Source organism: Leuciscus leuciscus (assembly GCF_965113295.1).
Source record: "Leuciscus leuciscus genome assembly, chromosome: 1".
In the NCBI taxonomy this organism is placed as follows: domain Eukaryota; kingdom Metazoa; phylum Chordata; class Actinopteri; order Cypriniformes; family Leuciscidae; genus Leuciscus; species Leuciscus leuciscus.
Genome location: NC_138725.1, coordinates 37,164,016 through 37,182,326, shown reverse-complemented (window position 1 = coordinate 37,182,326; position 18,311 = coordinate 37,164,016). Strand labels below are relative to the sequence as shown.

The following is an 18,311-nucleotide window of genomic DNA, read 5'->3' as shown; positions in this document are numbered from 1 at the left end:
CTCTGGCTGACGCTCTCGGAAATGGCCGAGTCTGAACGCACCGCGTTCCTCGACGCCCCGCTTTCCGCCACAGGCCTCTTTGGATCCTCCGTCAAAGATTTCGCGGAGAGATTCGCAGAGGTACAGAAAGCGTCTCAGGCCATGAAGCACTTCCTCCCGAAGCGCTCCAGCTCTGCAGCAGGCCGTGCGAAACCGTCTGCTCAGAGCTCACAGCCACAGCCACCGTCCACTGCCTCCACTTCACAGCGCCGCCAGGCCAGAAGCGCGAGACCGCGCTCCCGCTCATCCGGTCGCCGCCCCGCAGGACGCGGCTCGCGACCTAGGATCACGGTGAAGCCCGAGGCCCCGAAGTCGTCCTAGCACAGCTAGGAAAACGACGGTGTTCCAGTCCCGCTGCGGCCGGACTCACACCAAAGCTATTCGCTCGTCCAGTTCCAGATAATGTGACTGTTCCAGTGTTTTCTGCAGCCAACAAGTCGGTTCTGTCACCCGCTTGCCTGCACACAAATGCCGTTTTCACGGCTACCCAGATAAATCCCCAAAAGAGTGTATTTTCTGGTGTCCCGGCCACGGCCGATGGTGTTTCGTGTGTAGTAAGAATGCCCACTGCCCAGTGCCCATCCCTACACATAAGCACAGCCTGTCACACAGGGCTCGCGCACATAAAACCGACTCAGATCGGTTGCGCTTCAAACATGGTGAACGTGCCCACTACCCAGTGCCCACTAACACCACGTTATGCATGTCTCACGGTTTCTGTAAAAACGAAACCAACGTGCACTCGCTTCACGCAAGCGAACGATGCTTTCAGTGTGATAAATGTGCCCGCTGTCCCGCGCCCACATCCACACATAGACATGACAGTTCCCACGGGAACCGCCCAGCCCTCCCCCTCGCGGTTAACCACCGTAGAGGAGTCGAGCGCGGGCAATCTGCCCGCTGTCATCAGCGCGCCCCATGCCTCAAATGTCACGAGCGACACGCTTGTGTTACAGCACACCGAAGCCTCTCCATCGCTGAGCGAGCGGAGCGCGCTTCGTATTCGACCCCTAGCTATCCATGCAGACGCATGGGCAAAGCTACCCGGGGTTTCGAAGTGGGTGCTGAACATTATAGAAAGAGGCTATTCGCTGCAGTTTCGCCGACGCCCTCGCCGCTATGTGGCGCGCGTCGAGACCACGGTAAAAACAGAAGTAGCACATCTACTTCGAGCCGAAGTGACGAAACTATTGAGCAAAGGGGCCATAGAACCTCTCTCTCAAGATCAGAGCGAGGGAGGGCTATACAGCAGATACTTCCTGGTACCGAAAAAAGACGGGGGTCTCAGACCCATACTAGATCTAAGGCAGCTGAACAAAGTGCTTGTGAAGCGACAGTTCAGGATGCTCACGACCAGGCAAATCCTTGTGCAGATTCGCCAAGGAGATTGGTTTGTGTCAATAGATCTGAAAGACGCGTATTTTCAAATACAGATAGCGTCACGTCACAGGCGATATTTGAGATTCGCCTTCGAGGGCCAGGCATATCAGTACACAGTCCTGCCGTTCGGTTTGTCCCTAGCACCCCGTACATTTACGAAGTGCATGGACGCGGCGCTCGCACCCCTCAGAATGAGAGGCATGCGAGTGCTGAACTATTTGGACGATTGGCTGATTCTAGCGCAATCTCGCGCAGTGCTCATAGAACACACGACCATTTTACTCGATCACCTCGAGGATTTGGGTCTGAGTGTCAATTGGGCGAAGAGCTCCCTGTCACCCAGTCAGAAAATATCTTTCCTGGGCACAGAACTGGACTCACTATCCATGATAGCGCGACTATCACAACAGCGCGCGGTAGACATTCGACGCACAGCGAACTCTTTTCGCTGCGGCGCGTCTGTCCCGCTCAAAAGATTTCAGAAGATGCTAGGTCTCATGGCCTCAGCATCGTCAGTGCTCCAGCTGGGCCTGCTACGCATGCGCCCGCTGCAGTTTTGGCTGAAAGCGCGAGTCCCACGCGAAGCGTGGGCACCCGGTTTGCTTCGCCTCAGGGTCAATCAGAAATGCGTTACAGCTCTGAAACCCTGGAAAGCGAACGACTGGTACCAATCAGGTGTAAGCCTGGGGACTTCCTCGAGGGTGAAAGTGGTGTCCACGGACGCGTCCACCTCGGGATGGGGAGCGCTGCTCGAGGGCAGACCGTTCTTCGGCCAGTGGTCAGAACGGGAGAAGCTCCTGCACATAAACTGCCTCGAAATGCTGGCAGTAGACAACGCGCTGACGCGTTTTTGTCCCCAAATAAAAGGTCACCACGTCTTGGTCCGTTCGGACAACATGTCTGTGGTGTCCTACATAAATCGCCAGGGCGGCATCAGATCCGAGAAACTGTACAGGCTGGCAGAACGCCTCCTAGTATGGGCTCAGTGCAACCTGCGCTCGCTCAGAGCAGCGCACGTGCCAGGGATCATGAATATAGGACCAGACAGACTGTCCAGGAACAATGTTCCGGCAGGCGAATGGTCCCTACACCCACAGACAGTCCAACTGCTGTGGAAGAAATTCGGCAGAGCGAAAGTGGACCTGTTTGCGTCTCAAGAAAACGCTCACTGTCAAGAATTTTTCTCCAAGAGCAGGAGCGCGCTGTCCCATGTGTGGCCCCGCCGCCCGCTCTATGCTTTTCCCCCCGTCTCTCTCCTGCCTCAGGTGATAGAACGGATCAGGGAAGAAGGATGCTCAGTACTGCTGGTAGCACCGTTCTGGAAAAACCAACCTTGGTTCCCAGCCGTGATGCAGTTAGCAAGTACTGCCCCGTGGCCAGTACCAGTGAGGAGAGATCTCCTCTCACAGGCCCGCGGCTCGATCTGGCATCCTCACCCGGAACTATGGTCCCTTCATGTCTGGGCCATCAACGGGTACATGTTGGACTCCCTAAAGGAGTATTAAACACGATCACGCAGGCTAGAGCTCCGTCTACAAGACGACTCTATTCTTCGAAATGGTCAGTGTTTTCGGGCTGGTGCACAGCCCGTGGTGTGTCACCCACAAACTGTGATGTGACGGAGGTGCTTTCCTTCCTACAAGAGCTGTTGGATGGGGGCAGGGCCCCCTCCACGCTCAAAGTTTATGTGGCGGCTATAGCAGCGTTCTCAGAAACAACGCTTGGTCAGTCAATAGGAAGGAACGATTTAGTCATCCGCTTCCTTAGAGGAGCTAAGAGACTGAATCCTCCCAGACCTCCCTCAGTCCCCGTATGGGACCTTTCTACGGTTCTGGAAGCCATGAAAGGTGCGCCATTTGAGCCTTTGCAGTCAATCGATTTAAAACACCTGTCTTTCAAAACAGTGTTTTTGCTGGCTCTCGCTTCAGTGAAGCGCATAGGGGATCTGCACGCGCTCTCTGTGAGCGCGGCGTGCATGGAGTTTGGGCCCAATGACTCAAAAGTTATACTCAAACCTAAGCACGGTTATGTTCCAAAATCCCTCAACACACCGTTTAGGGCGCAGATTATCTCTCTGTCAGCCCTACCGGTCCCTGATGAGGAAAGAGACGCGAGCCTCCTTTGCCCAGTCAGGGCATTACGAGCTTATGTGTCTCGCTCGTCTGTTTTCAGACAGACGGAACAGCTCTTTGTTTCGTTTAGCGGACGTTCTAAGGGACTAGCCGCGTCGAAACAGAGCCTATCCAGATGGATAGTTGATGCTATAGCGCTGGCATACGCCTCCAAGGGCATGCAGTGCCCTTTGGGTGTCAGAGCGCATTCCACGAGAGGCATGGCCTCTTCGTGGGCCTGGTCAAGTGGGATTGCCTTGCAAGATATTTGTATGGCGGCAGGCTGGGCCTCCCCGTCTACATTTATAAGGTTTTATAACCTAGAGGTTCCCGCCCTGCAGGCCAGGCTGCTGTCGGTCTAAACTACCAGTATTATCTGACCTGATGCGTTCAGCTCAGAATGCTGCGTTTGCTGAGCACAGCTCGATGTTCGACAGTTTAAAGCTGGGCAAACTGTGTAAGACCCACATTTTTTCCCATCAGTTCAGGCCGTACCCCGCCCTGTCTGTATGATGAAATTCGCGTCCCTTCGACGCTACTTTATGTGGAAAAGTGAGGCTGCACCCCTCCTTCTTCCCGGACTCTCTGTGAGTTCACTGAGTGATTGTGCACTATATGTACCCCGGGCTTTCGCCCTTGGGTCTTTGGTGTCAGATCTCAGCATGCACGGCGTTTTACATTGGGTCCCCTAGCGTAAGATATCTTACGCAGTACGAGAGACCTCTCGTAAGAGAACGTACTCGGTTACTAACGTAACCTCGGTTCTCTCTAGAAGAGGGAACGAGTACTGCGTATCTTGCCGTGCATGCACACGCTCTGGTTGCTTCGATGATGAAAAACCAGATAATAGCTGCCTGCGAGCGATATTTATAGGCCTAGACCACGCCCATTTCGGCGGGACGTGACGCAGCGGGCGCGAAGTGCCCTGATTGGGTCTGGCGTCACGCCAGGCCTCGCTCGATAGGCTGCTGCAGTTGCCGCAGAGCAGCCAATAGGCGCGCGAGCTGTCTCGCCTATGTCTGCATTGCTGCTGCAACGCGTTTTGCATTATTACAAAATTAAGGATAATTTTTGGCTTCAATATCTCGCGGAAAAGGATTTTCCCCTAGCGTAAGATATCTTACGCAGTACTCGTTCCCTCTTCTAGAGAGAACCGAGGTTACGTTAGTAACCGAGTACGTTTCACAGTGGTGGTAATGTAACACTTTTTATATAAGATTAAACTCTGAATGAGATTAGCGAATGAACAGGCTATATGATGATTTTGTCATCATAACCAACATAACTAATTGCATTCACAAACCATGTGTGTGCATAAGTGTTGCTTGAAAAACACAGTTCAAACAGCAATAGAAAAACTAATGTTAAAAAGTCAAGAGTCCAGAACCCAACCAAAGCAAGCACTGATCTCTATAATGGTAACTTCAAACCAAACTTTTTCAATTAAACATCTCAATACCAATTTCTTTAGATGTATGACATACTGGGTAATAATAAGTGTAATAATGTGTAATGGCTGGAAGTCAGTTGTAGTTCTTGTGTTTCTCTATTTTCTCTTCTTGTGTTCCTCTTTGCTTCAGTGATTCTGCTTGTTAACATCAGGTGTTCATCACTAATGTGCAACAATCATAAACATATTCACTTAATTATCTCACTGCAACACTGTGCAATGTCACTTTTTACTCTTTGTAGTGGGGATGTTCCTGTGGGGTTGAAAGGGTTAACAGTGTAAGATAAAAAGACACACCCGCGAAATGTATTTTAATAGTAATAAACTAAGTTATAAAACAGGTATATACTGGCAACACTGTTGTCATTAGTTTACTGTAAGATTTAGTTTTTTTGGGTCACCATTATTGTGCTGAAGAGTAGAGCCTGTGCTTCAGTCCAGGAGAAGATCTAGAGACATTGTTTATATGCTGCATATTGCATTATTTGTGTAGTTGCTGGACTAGCGAATATATCAATTATTAAATCGCAACTATTTACAATAGCTTTTAGTGGTCTCAAATGAAATAAGTTCACAGTAATACTTTGCTCACATTATTAGTTCATTATACATTTTAGTTAATACATTTAAATGACAGTTGGTCAATTTAACACAGTCGGTTTCTGCAAGTGAAATTAGTTAACTCAAGTTTTAATTTAGTGCATTTTTACAGTAACATACTGTAGATTACAGTAAAGAACTGTACAATTAACATTATATTACTGACAACAGTCTCTCTCTCTCTCTCTCTCTCTCTCTCTCTCTCTCTCTCTCTCTCTCTCTCTCTCTCTCTCTCTCTCTCTCTCTCTCTCTCTCTCTCTCTCTCTCTCTCTCTCTCTCTCTCTCTCTCTCTCTCTCTCTCTCTCTCTCTCTCTCTCTCTCTCTCTCTCTCTCTCTCTCTCTCTCTCTCTTATATTCACACACACTGTTTCAGGGTTTAATGTGCACAGTCGCTCTGATCCTCTGGTTGCTCCTCTGGGATCTTCAGTGGTTTTGCCCTGTTATGTTGATGAACCTTTACCAGTGAAAGATCTGGAGGTGGAATGGAGAAGAACAGACTCAGAGACTCTGGTTCATCTGTATCAAGATGGTGAGAGTCGAGCAGAGGTCCAGCAGCAGGATTATCATGATAGAGCTCATTTCTTTACTGATCAGATTCAACATGGAAACTTCTCCCTCCGTCTGGACAATCTGAGAACAGAAGATGAGGGAAATTACACATGTAAAGTTTACAGTCAGCAGGATTCTGGAGAGACTGTGGTTCAAATAAAATATGTTGGTGAGTGTGAACTCAATAAAAAAAAAAAAATCCAAATGCACAGAGATTTATACTGTAATATTTTACTGTTCTTTCAGAGCGTCTGCTGGTATCAGGATCGAGTCGCTCCATATCTGCATATGTGGGTGAGGACGTCACTCTGAACTGCTCTGTAGACTCTCACATCAAACCTGAACACATTGGAGAGGTTTCATGGAAGAAAACAGTTGAAGATGAAGATATTCTGGTTCTGCACTATGAAAACAATGAGACTTTTCCAGATTCATCAGATGAACAATACAGAGACAGAGTTGAGTTCTTCACTGATGAAATCCCCAAAGGAAACTTCTCTCTCAGACTGAAGAGTGTCAGAACTGAGGACAAAGGAGTTTACATGTGTCAAGTGTTTGCTGGAGTACTTTCAGCCAATGCAACTGTAGTACTTGAGCAACTGGGTGAGTAACAGATACAAACAAACAATATTATAGGAATGACTCTGCTCTTTGGAAAAGGAATAGAAGCAAATACATTTTGAAAGCCGTTTTTTGATGTGTGAGTTCGAATCTATAAATTTAATTTCTACATTTTCTTTTAGGTTTGTCTCCTTCACACATAATGGTGTTGATTCTCTGTATTTCTGCATCTGGATCTGCACTTCTGTTCTGCTGTCTGATCTACTTCAGATCACAATATAAAGGTATGTTCAAAATGGTAAATGTTTGTAGGAGACACTGAAAACAAATATTTGTATCTGCTTTTCTAGTTTCCTTAATTCAAATTAGCTAAAACAATACAATTTCTACATGGTTTGTCAAAATTGTGTTTAATAAAATTTGTTTAAACCATTTTTTGTTGGGACTACTTGAATCATTTTTGTGGCATTAGTTGAAACCGGTCAGTGGATTTTTAGTCCCCAACATGCTTTGCTTAGATCTCGATCTGTATATATTTGAAACCTGAACATTAAATATTAACAGGTCTTTCCCTTCACTCAAAAAACGAAGCACAGGCTTGAATGAACAAGACACACTTTTTACCATTCAATAGATATAACAATTACATATAACAATTAATCAATTACATGACATCTAAAATGTTCTTTCTCTAGATGGAACCATAACTTACAAATGTTCTCTGTCTTATATGTAGAGAGTCAGTTTCCAGACTGAATGGTGTCCATGTCAGGGTTCTCCTCTGACAGTTCTGTCAGTCTTGTCTTTGTTTAATGTGTCTTTGTTTGTGTTGTGCTTGAACACATGGGAGACAGAGTCTTTGTTCGTTGTGGCCATGTGCTCCTCTGTTCATGCCTACTTGTTTCCAATTACCCCACCCTCTTATTTAGTCATTCGTTTGTCTGAGTGTGCTCACCTGTTCCTTGTCTGAGTCTGTTCACCTGTTCCTCATGTTTTCTGCTCTCTTTATATTGTGTTCTATTTCCCTCATGTTTTGCCAGTTTGTTGTAATTGAGTGTGTTGTGCTTCCTGTCACTTGTTGCCCATTGTTCCTGTTGTGGATAGTAGGGATGGGGAAATGAAGCCTTATGAATCACTGAGGCTTTCCCCTGACTGTTCCAGGAAAAGATTCAAAGCTTTGAGAGAGTCGGGAACAGTGCCATCTGGTGCTTATTTAAAATAAAGCAGCCAGAAGCCTGTGTTAGAAGCTCTGGCAGATGAAGCAACCACAACACACTCCATAGTTTCAATGTTATGTGTACAAATAAAAGCCTTACATGTTTGTGTTTGATTTGTTCATTAAATAAATAAATTTTCTCTCCTCACAAACCCATCAACCAGATTGAGCCAACAATTACTCGTTAAATAAGATCTGGGCTTCGAGCCTTCTGACACCCAAAGCGAAACGCGCACGTGATTGGACAGAAAGTGAGGCTTCATTTGTCATCGATCACGTGACTCTAGTAAACCAATACACACCCCGATACGGGGTTTCACTAGAAATTGTGTTGCATGTGCACAATTGAAGCTTCAGTGTCATACGTAACATCACTAGTGGATAGTGCCTGGATACCTTGTCTTGTGTCTGTTATGTCTCCTGTTTGTTCCAGCCCTGCGAAATGAGCTTCTCTGGCTGCTTTCTCTCTCTGTCAAGCAGCAAGTGCTGTGCTGTGAGTCCTGTCTGGCTCTTGCTGCATCCTTTGGCCTTGTGCTGCACATCTACCACAGCACACCAGCCTGTTCACCTTGGGCTGGTTTCAGCGGCCACCCTCTCAGCTTGCCTGTGTATTGTGCTTTGTTCCCTGCCTAATGTTGGGACTACTATCACCTCCACACCCACCATTTCTCGTCTTGTCAATAAAAAACGTTAACACTCATTCTGCGCTTGAGTTCTCTCTCATAGATCCATGACAGTCCCAAATGACAGATCTGATTTAGATCTGATTTTTTCATAGTTTTGAAGGAGTAATTTCTGTCTGAATAGCTCTCAGTTCCTATACAGTTATAAAAAAGTAATTAATGTATATTTTCTGTCTAAATGACATGCTGTGTTTGTTCTTCAGACTTCATTGCAGCCAAACATGTCAGGACTCTTGGGTTTCTTCATGCGTTTCTTCCAAATATTATGATGTTTGTGGCTTTTATCCTCTGGGGTGTTACTGAAGGTGAGTGTTTCAAATCTATTTATCACACTATAGCAAAACCAACATTATTCTGATGCCTCATTCTAATTTGGTCATTCAACGGTAAGACTAAAAGACAGTTCAATCTGCTCACTGTAACAGCACAAGTGTTCTTCAGTGCATTGTGTCATGATCACTGTTCTCTTGATATTTTTTAATTAAATCTAAATGTGTTGCAGGTTTTCTGTATGAGACAGTCTCTTGCTGTGCTCTTTATATTCTGAGGCCTCTGATGTTGATTTATGTTGCTCCATATTTAAAGAAGATGCCAGGTTTGGATTTTTATATGTATTCATGATGTAAGATTTATGTCTGTGCGATTTCAAAATAGTTTTATTATTGACATTCTCTAACATGCAATACACTACACTATAATTTTGACCAGTAAATTAATGGTAAAATACTGGCAACACTGTTGCCAGTAATTTACTGTTAATTTTACAGCTCTTTACTGTAATCTACTTAAATTGGCCAGTTTATAAACTGATATTTATGTGCTAATAATATGAGCATATTATTACTGTAAATTTACTTCTTTTGAGACCACTAAAAATATTTGAAGTAAAGAAAATTTCATTGGATCAGCAACTACAGTCACCGCCTGTTAGATAAAGCAACATGCAGCATATTCTCAATGTTTTTTTGGTCTTCTGGACTGAAGCACAATGGTGACCCACAAAAGTCAATTTTACGGCAACAAAGAGTAAAAGTAACACTGACGTTGTGTTGTAGTGAGATAATTAAGTGAATATTTGAGTGATGATTGAGCATTAGTGATGAACACTTGGGGCCCTATTTGAACGATCTAAGCGCATGGTCTAGGGCGCAAGTGCACTTAGGGTGTATCCAAATCCACTTTTGCTAGTTTAACGACGGGAAAAATGGTCGGTGCGCGTGGTGCATGGTCTAAAACGGTTGTCCCTATTCTCTTAATGAGTAATGGGTGTGTTTTGGGCGTAACGTGAAATAAACCATTCAGAGTCTCATCTCCCATTCTCTTTAAAAGCCAGTTGCGCTCGCGCCATGGCAGATTCACTATTTACATGACGGAATTTGCAAGTGGAAAGACTGAATGCATCTCCAGAGCGCAAACGGATCTGCTCGTGTGCAAGGTTAAAGCGTGCAAGCAGGCCATCTACGGGACAAGCCGGATTCCACCATATCTTTATGTGCACAATGCTAATCTTTTACATTGTAATCCTTGTAAATCCTTTTATTTTTAATATTTGGCTTGTTTTTTTCTGTGCTGCTGCACATGTGTGTATTAAGCAGAGTTTACACGCGTTGTGGACCCGCCTATAGGCGCACAGTACTTACGTGCTCTTTAAATAACAAAAACAATATTGTGCCTTTCACTTTAGACCAGTAGCGTAGCCAGAAAAGAGAATCTGGGTGTGCATCTGAAATTCTGGGTGCGCCACTTTTATTGTCAGATTACTGTGCAAAATTATTAACCATAACCATATAACCATGCCCCACATAACCATAAAACTATATAAAATATAACTATTACACTCAGGATCGCCAATAATTTAGTCATAACATAGTGCCTGAAAAAATGCTGTTTATATGCGCGGCAAACATCTCTGGGGAGCTGCTGGGGTCACAGTCAGCTGCTGTTTGCTGATTGGTTGGCAGTCTGAATGTCGGCAGATATTTTTTTAACGAAAATAATTTAAACTGTAAATTACATTTTAACATTTTGAGCGTTATGGCACCATATATTGGATTCTTATTTCTGTGCCCCTGAGAGTATGAGTGAATGTTCAGTGACGTCACAGAACTGCCAGATTCAAACTGCTTTCGCGCGTTGGCTGGCGCTGAGCCAGAGACGGACGCGCTCATCAGCGCTTGTCACATATCACAACTAATATGCAGTGTTTTCAAACACATAATGTTTATTTTATGTTTCAGACATTTAAATACACATAAGTACTAGTAAAACAATACATTTATAGTTTGTAAAATACACAGTGATGTCTATGGAAGCAGCTGAAACAATCTATTCAAATGTAATTTGCCGACAATTTTTATTCATATGTCAGACACACATAGCGGAACTATAAAGTTTACTCTATTCTTCTCCCAGTTCAACAGTCACTTACTTTCATGTAGGGGAGACCGGGGACAGTTGCAACAGGGGATGGTTGCAACATTTCATTTTTCTCCAATCAGAAACAAGCTAGAGTGATGACACTCATACTGCACATGCACAGTTAGACCCTCCACCCACCAAGAAGACAGTAGACATATTCAACTTCTGCTGCTGCATTTATTGAACAAAACTTGTTTTGGAGGTATGAAAGTAAATCTTTTCATGAGATATATTTTTGTCATACTGTCCTGAAATTTTGTATGAATTAATCAAAACTTACTTCGTTTGAATTATTGTTTTGTTGACTTCTAAGTGACATGGTTAGCATGTGTCAAAGTCAGCGTGTCTAGCAAGCACATGATGTTATGTCATGGATGATAGGGTTGGGGACGGTTGCAACATGTTATAAATTGCATGTTTAATAAAAGTTTGTTGCATTGCAAATTGCTCAATTCTTCCTGTCTGACACTGAAATATGGAGGGATTGAAGAGCATCTGTAACACCTGCACACTGAATCTATGTAGGCATATGTTCTACACATGAACAAACAAAACTCAATAACTGTTATTTGATAAATATGACTAAATAAATAAATAATAGGCTACAATAATATTATTGAAATAAATAATACTATAATATTATAGTAGGCCTAAAACAGTTCATATTTTCAGAATTCTTTGCTCATTGAGACAAAAAGATGAAGTTAATTAATGAAATTTAAGGTATTTTGAACATGTTGCAACCGTCCCTGGGTTGTGTTGCAACTGTCCCCTGGGTCGGGGTCAGTTGCAACATCTGACTTCTTCCATTCAAATAAATACTGTGAACGATATGTCATATATAATCATCTTTAAATGGTATGGGTAATTAGCAGACAGATGCCAGTTTAATATATACAAATTTGGTTGGTCTAGTCCAAATAGTCTCTGAGTAATTGAGAGAAATGCAAAAAGTGTTGCAACTGTCCCCGGTCTCCCCCTATTTCGGGAGAAACTGTGGAGTTCAGGTGCTGTAAATCCGGCTGACAGGACTCTCTGAACTGCAGCTCTCATCTCGTTATATATATCAAGATAATTTATAAAGGTTTTTAAACGAAGAATCGGAATATCAGATAGTTGACATGGTAAGCAAGTTTGTGAATATTTTTAATAAAAAAGGAAAAACGAATAGCGATATGTCTGTTATTGTGGCTGCGGTGTGTCACGTGACAATCGTGACGCGTCGCCATGGAAACAAGGGGTCAGTTGAAATATTTGTAACTTGCGCGTGAAAGGGTTGATTTAAAAATATATATTCTAAATAAACAACAATTGCCCAAGTTTAGTAAAACATTTTTTATTGAGATTACAAAAAATAATTCTGCATCCATTTTTAGGTGTGCCAGCTGCCACTGTGGGTGGCACCGGCACACCCTGGCACACCCGTGGCTACGCCCCTGCTTTAGACCAGGTTTCAGTTGGTCAATGGCACAGTCTATTTCTGTTGCCTCAAAATAGCAACACGCCAACAATGCGCCTGAACACACCTCGTTTTCAGACCAGCAGCCCATGGGCGCACATATGAGTGCAAATGCATTTGCTATTTGAACAACGTGGCGCAGGACGTGAAAATGCTAACTGCGTCAGGCTGAAACTAGCAAAAGATACTTGCGTCGCGCTTGGTGCTGCATTGCGCCGGGTGTATGATAGGGCCCCTGCTGTTAACAAGCAGAATCACTGAAGGAAACAGGAGCAATAAGAACAGAAAAAAAGAAGAAATGAGCAGAAACACAACAACTACAACTGACTTTCATCCATTACACATTATTGCACTTATTACTAACCGGTTTTCCATTTCTACCATCCATCTACAGAAGCGCTTGAATTAACAGATGTTTAGATATTGATGTTTAATTGAATGTTTAGTTTTAAGTTACCATTTTGGTGATCAGTGTTTGCTTTAGTTGGGCTCTTGACCCTCGACATTTTAACTTAATTTTTTGTTCTGGCTGCTTTAACTGTGTTTTTGCAAGCTACTTTTGTTATGGCAAAAAAAGATGAATATCACTGAATGCTGATAGTTATGTGTTGATGATGACATAACCATTATATAGTCTCTTGATGCACTGATCTCATCCAGTGTTTAGTCCCATACCCCAAAAGTGTTACGTTATTAACAGATATAAATATTACATTACCACCAATGTGAAAAAGCAATGAGGTACAACAATTTATTTTATTTTATTTAAAAGCATCATGCAATTATTATTATTATTATTAATATAATTATATTAGAAATGATGAGCTACACTTCAGTGATCACAATTTGTTAACCTGTGAATTTACCTCCTCTGCCTCTTTAAAAGCTTCTAAAGAGTGTGTCATAACATTTAGGAATATCAAGAACATTGATCCTCAGTTGCTTTTTAGCTCTACTGCTGAGCTTCCAGTGACTGATTCTGTGGACAGTTACAACTCTGCGCTATCGTCTATTCTTGATATTGTAGCACCACTGAAACAAAGAGTCGTTTCTTTCACTAGATCATCTCCCTGGTTTACTGATGAATTACGGGCACTTAAAACCAAGCAAAGAAAGATTGAGCGCTTGTATAGAAAAACTGGTCTTACTGTCCACAAATTAATGTTTGAAGAACAGCAAATTAAATATCATCTTGCCCTTAAATCCACCAGAGAGGAATATTACTCACATATGATTAATGAAGGTGCAGGTAATCCAATATTGATGTTTAAAACAATTAACAAACTTCTTAAACCTCATAACCAAAACATTTGTTCCTCTGTTGGGATGTGTAACAAATTTCATAAATACTTTACAGAGAAAGTTCTAGATATCTATAGCTCCATGGATACTGGTCCCTCTCGTCTATCTAACAAGCCCCATCCTATACATTTATCTTCTACTTTCATTAATTTTGTCGCTGTTACCACAGATGATATTTCAAAACTGGTCATGTCTATGAATTCATCTACATGCTCTCTTGATCCCATACCTACTGAGATTTAAAAAAGTGTCTAACACTATTGTGCCCCTCTATCACTGGTATTATTAATCACTCTATATTAACTGGTCAGGTCCCTTCGGCCCTTAAGTTAGCTGCCATCACACCAGTCCCTAAAAAGACTGGTTGTGATGTGGAGGATTTGTCTAACTATAGGCCTATTGCCCATCTACCTTTTCTAGCTAAGGTCTTGGAACGAGTTGTAGTTGGCCAGCTACAGCAATACCTGTCCATCAACAATCTCCTAGAACCATTTCAGTCCGGATTTAGATCAGGCCATAGTACTGAGACTGCTCTCATCCGGGTCACAAATGATCTTCTCATTTCTGCTGATATGGCCGGGTGCCTGTAGTATTTTAGTATTGTTAGACATCACTGCTGCTTTTGATACAATATCTCATGCTGTCCTTCTTGAAAGACTGTCTGTATGGCTAGGAATCTCTGGTACTGCTTTTGAATGGTTTACATTCAAAATGCTTTTGAAACGCTTATCTCACTAATCGTTTCCAGTGTGTGTCTTTGGGGGAAAACAAATCTTTACCAACACTAGTTCAGCAGGGTGTCCCACAAGGGTCTGTGCTTGGTCCCATCTTATTCAGCATCTATATGTTGCCTCTGGGTGACATCATTCGTAAGTTTGGGTTAGGTTTTCATTGTTATGCTGACGATACGCAGATCTATATCAGCATGCACCCTAATCCAAACCTTGTGGTTACAGCCCTTAGTACCTGCTTGGATGAGATAAAAGCCTGGATGCATGACAATTTTCTTAAGCCCAACAAGGCAAAAACAGAACTTCTTTTCGTCGGTACACCAACATCTTTACTTTAAACTTAACATTTCAGAGCTGATTACTGTCAATGACTTTGTTACTCCGTCCCTTCAAGTGCGCAATCTTGGCGTTATTTTCGACCCTGAACTTATGTTCGATGCACATATTAAAAGGGTATCAAAAACTGCATTTTTCCATCTTAGAAATATCGCTAGACTACGACCATTTCTATCGCTGCCAGATGCAGAAAGGCTTATTACAATAGAATTACATTTTCTATTACAATAGAAAAATTACAATATATTCAAAATTCAGCCGCCCGGTTATTGACACATACAACTACTCGTCAACATATTTCCCCGGTACTCTTTGATTTGCATTGGCTGCCGATACAAGCATATTAACGTATAAAGCTATTCATGGGACTGCTTATTCTGCTTATCTCTGCAGTTTAGTCACCGCTCATACTCCAGCTCACTCTCTGCGCTCTTCCAGGTCATGCATCCTCCAGCAGCCTCGATATATAAATTAAAGTCTATGGGTGGTCGAGCATTCTCGGTCTCAGCACCACATCTATGGAATGCTCTACCACCGGAAATTAGAGACTCTCCAACATTGGATTGTTTTAAGAATTCTTTAAAGACACACCTTTTTAGAGCTGCCTACTGTAACTGAATGTGACTATTTTATTGTATTTTATTGTTGTTATTCTCTTTGTATATTGTAGCGCTTTGAGTCTAAGAAAAGCACGTTAGAAATAAAATGTATTATTATTATTATTTTATTTTTTATTTTTATAAAATCAGTTACAGCATCATTTAGATGCACATAGTCTGGGAGTTTTATACTATGCTGGCACCCAGCATGCATTGCAACATGAAACCTTTGATTGTCATCATTGTTGAGATTCATGTGTTGATTGTTGATATCTGTGTATGTTTACATCATGCAGGAGTTCAAAATGTTTTATGCACTATACGATAACAATATCTTTCAAAATAACTGATTACTGAAACATTGCTGGATCTCATGCTGTAGAATCACAGAGCAACTATAGTCAATGAATAAAAAAATGACATACTCTTAAAATCAAAGGTTAGACACAGGAAGATTCCAAGACAATTATGGCATTGCTACAACAGCCAAAAACACCTTAACAACTTCCTCTTGGCTTTTTTCTTGCCACAAGAAATGTGTTTTATAAACTCAGTTACAGCAGCCTTTATTAAGTGAAGGGTCAAGAGTCCAACTAAAGCAAACACTGACCAGGATAATGGTGACAACAAACTTTGTTATTTTTAATAAAACATCAACATCTAAACCTCTGTTAATTCTCAACAAGAACTTTTGTATATGTGTGAAAGAAATAATGTTTCTTTGTAAATTGGTTTCACACTCAGTGTTGGCTGGAAGTCAGTTTTTTTTTTTTTCTTTTTTTTTCTTTTCTTGTTTATGTTCCCTTCAGTGATTCTGCTTATCAGGTGTTCATCAGTGTCTGAATTCACTCTTTTCATTCACTCTGTCAAGTGGACTATATTAGGGAACTAATGTAGGGAATAGTGAATGAGGGTATAGGGTGTGATTTGGAAAATAGTCTCTGAGTGTTGACTTTGAGCGCTGTTAATTCACAGTATATTCCTGTAGGCTACTCTCTCGAAACCAACAAATATTACCCAGAATGCATTGTTTTCTACAGTATATTCCTGCTCTAATGGAAAATGGTATGATACTGTCAGAATTTGGCCATTTTTACAGCAAGGTTTAACAGTGTGTTCAAAAGTTTGGGGTTCACAAAAATGATGAAGCAGCACATGAAATGTTTCTTGAGCATCACATCCTCATTTTAGAATGATTTCTGAAGGATCCCGAAGACTGGAGTATTGATGCTGAAAATTCAGCTTTGATCACAGGAATAAATTACATTTTAAAATGTATTCAGATAGAAAACAGTTATTGTAAATTGTATTCATATTTCACAATATTACTGTGTTTACTGTATTTTTGGTCAAATAAATGTAGTCTTGGTGAGCATGAGAGACTTTTTTCAAAAACATTAAATCTTCCACACCCCAAACTTTTGGACTTTAGTGTGTTAACTTGAACCTATTTCTATTTACAGGAGAAGCTCTTTTCACAGAAATCATCATTTTCATTGTAGTTTATGTTTCAGGTTGGTAAATACAAATATTTTACCACAATGATCATGTTTAATCTCCTAATTATTTAACCACTGATTTTATCAATATAAGCAGTGTGTCATAAATTTAGGTTTGCTAATTGATTTTTTGTTATTTTTTTATTTTTTTTGTTATTCTGTTTCAGTTCTTTTGAGTCGTGCTTGGGACGCAGTTGTACATTATGCAGAGTCTGACAAAGTCGTGGTATTGGTCGTGTATGGAGTCATGATACTGTTTATTGTCATTGGCATCATTTACCGTAAGTTTCCATTTATACAGAGTTCTGCAAAGCTTTGTTACAAATGTTTTATGTGACAACCATTTCCTCCCATATTTTTAATCTTTAATTTCCAAATCCTTAATGAACACACTTGACATTAATCATAATGAACATTTCTTTATTGCTTGTCTCGTTTAAAGGTACACTGTGTAACTTTTGACCCTCGTGTACTTTGTGAAAGAACATTTGTTTTGGTTGTTGAATATGGTTCTTCCTTATAATTACAAAAAGAGAGCGATTCTCATACTGCTAATAAAACATTCACTACTAGTCTTAAAGGTATAGCGGAGGATGTTTTACTTCCTGGTGGGTAACCTATACTATTGGTCCTCCTAATTGTCAATCATTCTGGTGAATCAATCAAACTTTTCAAAAAGTGGAGAGGGCGGGTCTTATCTAAAATTTGGAAAGATCCTCCGCTATACCTTTAAGACATATAACCAGTTTAGTGCCACAGTTTGTTTTCATTAGTCACATTTTCCTTAGTTCAATTTTCCTGCCACTCCTTTGTTACCATGGTCACCATCATTATGAGTTCATTTGGTTCAGCTGTGTGATTAATTCATCCTCGTTTGTGTTTGCTATATAAGTTGGTCCCTCATATCCCTTCTCTGTCCGATCACCGTTATTGCGTGCGTGCGTGCGTGCGTGCGTGCGTGCGTGCGTTTTCTATATTGTAATTAAAACTGTAAGCTCGCGCTCGATCGGCCCAAAGTCCAGCATCCGACCAGCATGGAAGGTCTCTACGTGTTACTGTCTTTTCTCGAGGCAAAGTATTTTTTGATTAAATGCAATACATTTGAATGTGTATTTTCTCGTTATTTCATCTGACTCCATAAATGAAAAGGTTTTAATGATATCTGTGCATTATTAAATGTGAGCGAATGTTTGACTATTCTTTTTAACTCTTTAATGAAAATAATGTCAAAGTCAGTTAGAATAATCAAATATAACAATTTATTATGTCAGGTAAATGTATCATGCCAATTACATAATCAATTCAAAGATAATCAATACAAAACATCAAAAGCTCTGGAATAATGAGAAGAGATGCAAACCCGACATTATACATGAAG

At 41.7% G+C, this 18,311-nt stretch overlaps 2 protein-coding genes across 4 annotated transcripts in view; one reads left to right on the top strand and one right to left on the bottom strand.

The window, feature by feature from the left end:
* Nucleotides 1-18,311, top strand: part of LOC309506893 (uncharacterized protein) — a 129,251-nt gene that overhangs the window by 19,708 nt on the left and 91,232 nt on the right. For all 3 annotated transcript variants that reach the window (XR_014208966.1, XM_082180876.1, XM_082180877.1), the window contains exons 2-8: nucleotides 5,954-6,298; nucleotides 6,376-6,732; nucleotides 6,873-6,974; nucleotides 8,793-8,894; nucleotides 9,092-9,184; nucleotides 16,898-16,948; nucleotides 17,101-17,214. Coding sequence is in view for 2 of the 3 variants with exons in the window: in XM_082180876.1 (XP_082037002.1) it covers nucleotides 5,954-6,298; nucleotides 6,376-6,732; nucleotides 6,873-6,974; nucleotides 8,793-8,894; nucleotides 9,092-9,184; nucleotides 16,898-16,948; nucleotides 17,101-17,214 (1,164 nt within the window). In the remaining variant the exon portion in view is untranslated. The remainder of the gene's footprint in view (nucleotides 1-5,953; nucleotides 6,299-6,375; nucleotides 6,733-6,872; nucleotides 6,975-8,792; nucleotides 8,895-9,091; nucleotides 9,185-16,897; nucleotides 16,949-17,100; nucleotides 17,215-18,311) is intronic.
* The window catches only part of tmem220 (transmembrane protein 220), a 98,574-nt gene that overhangs the window by 23,751 nt on the left and 56,512 nt on the right, over nucleotides 1-18,311 (bottom strand).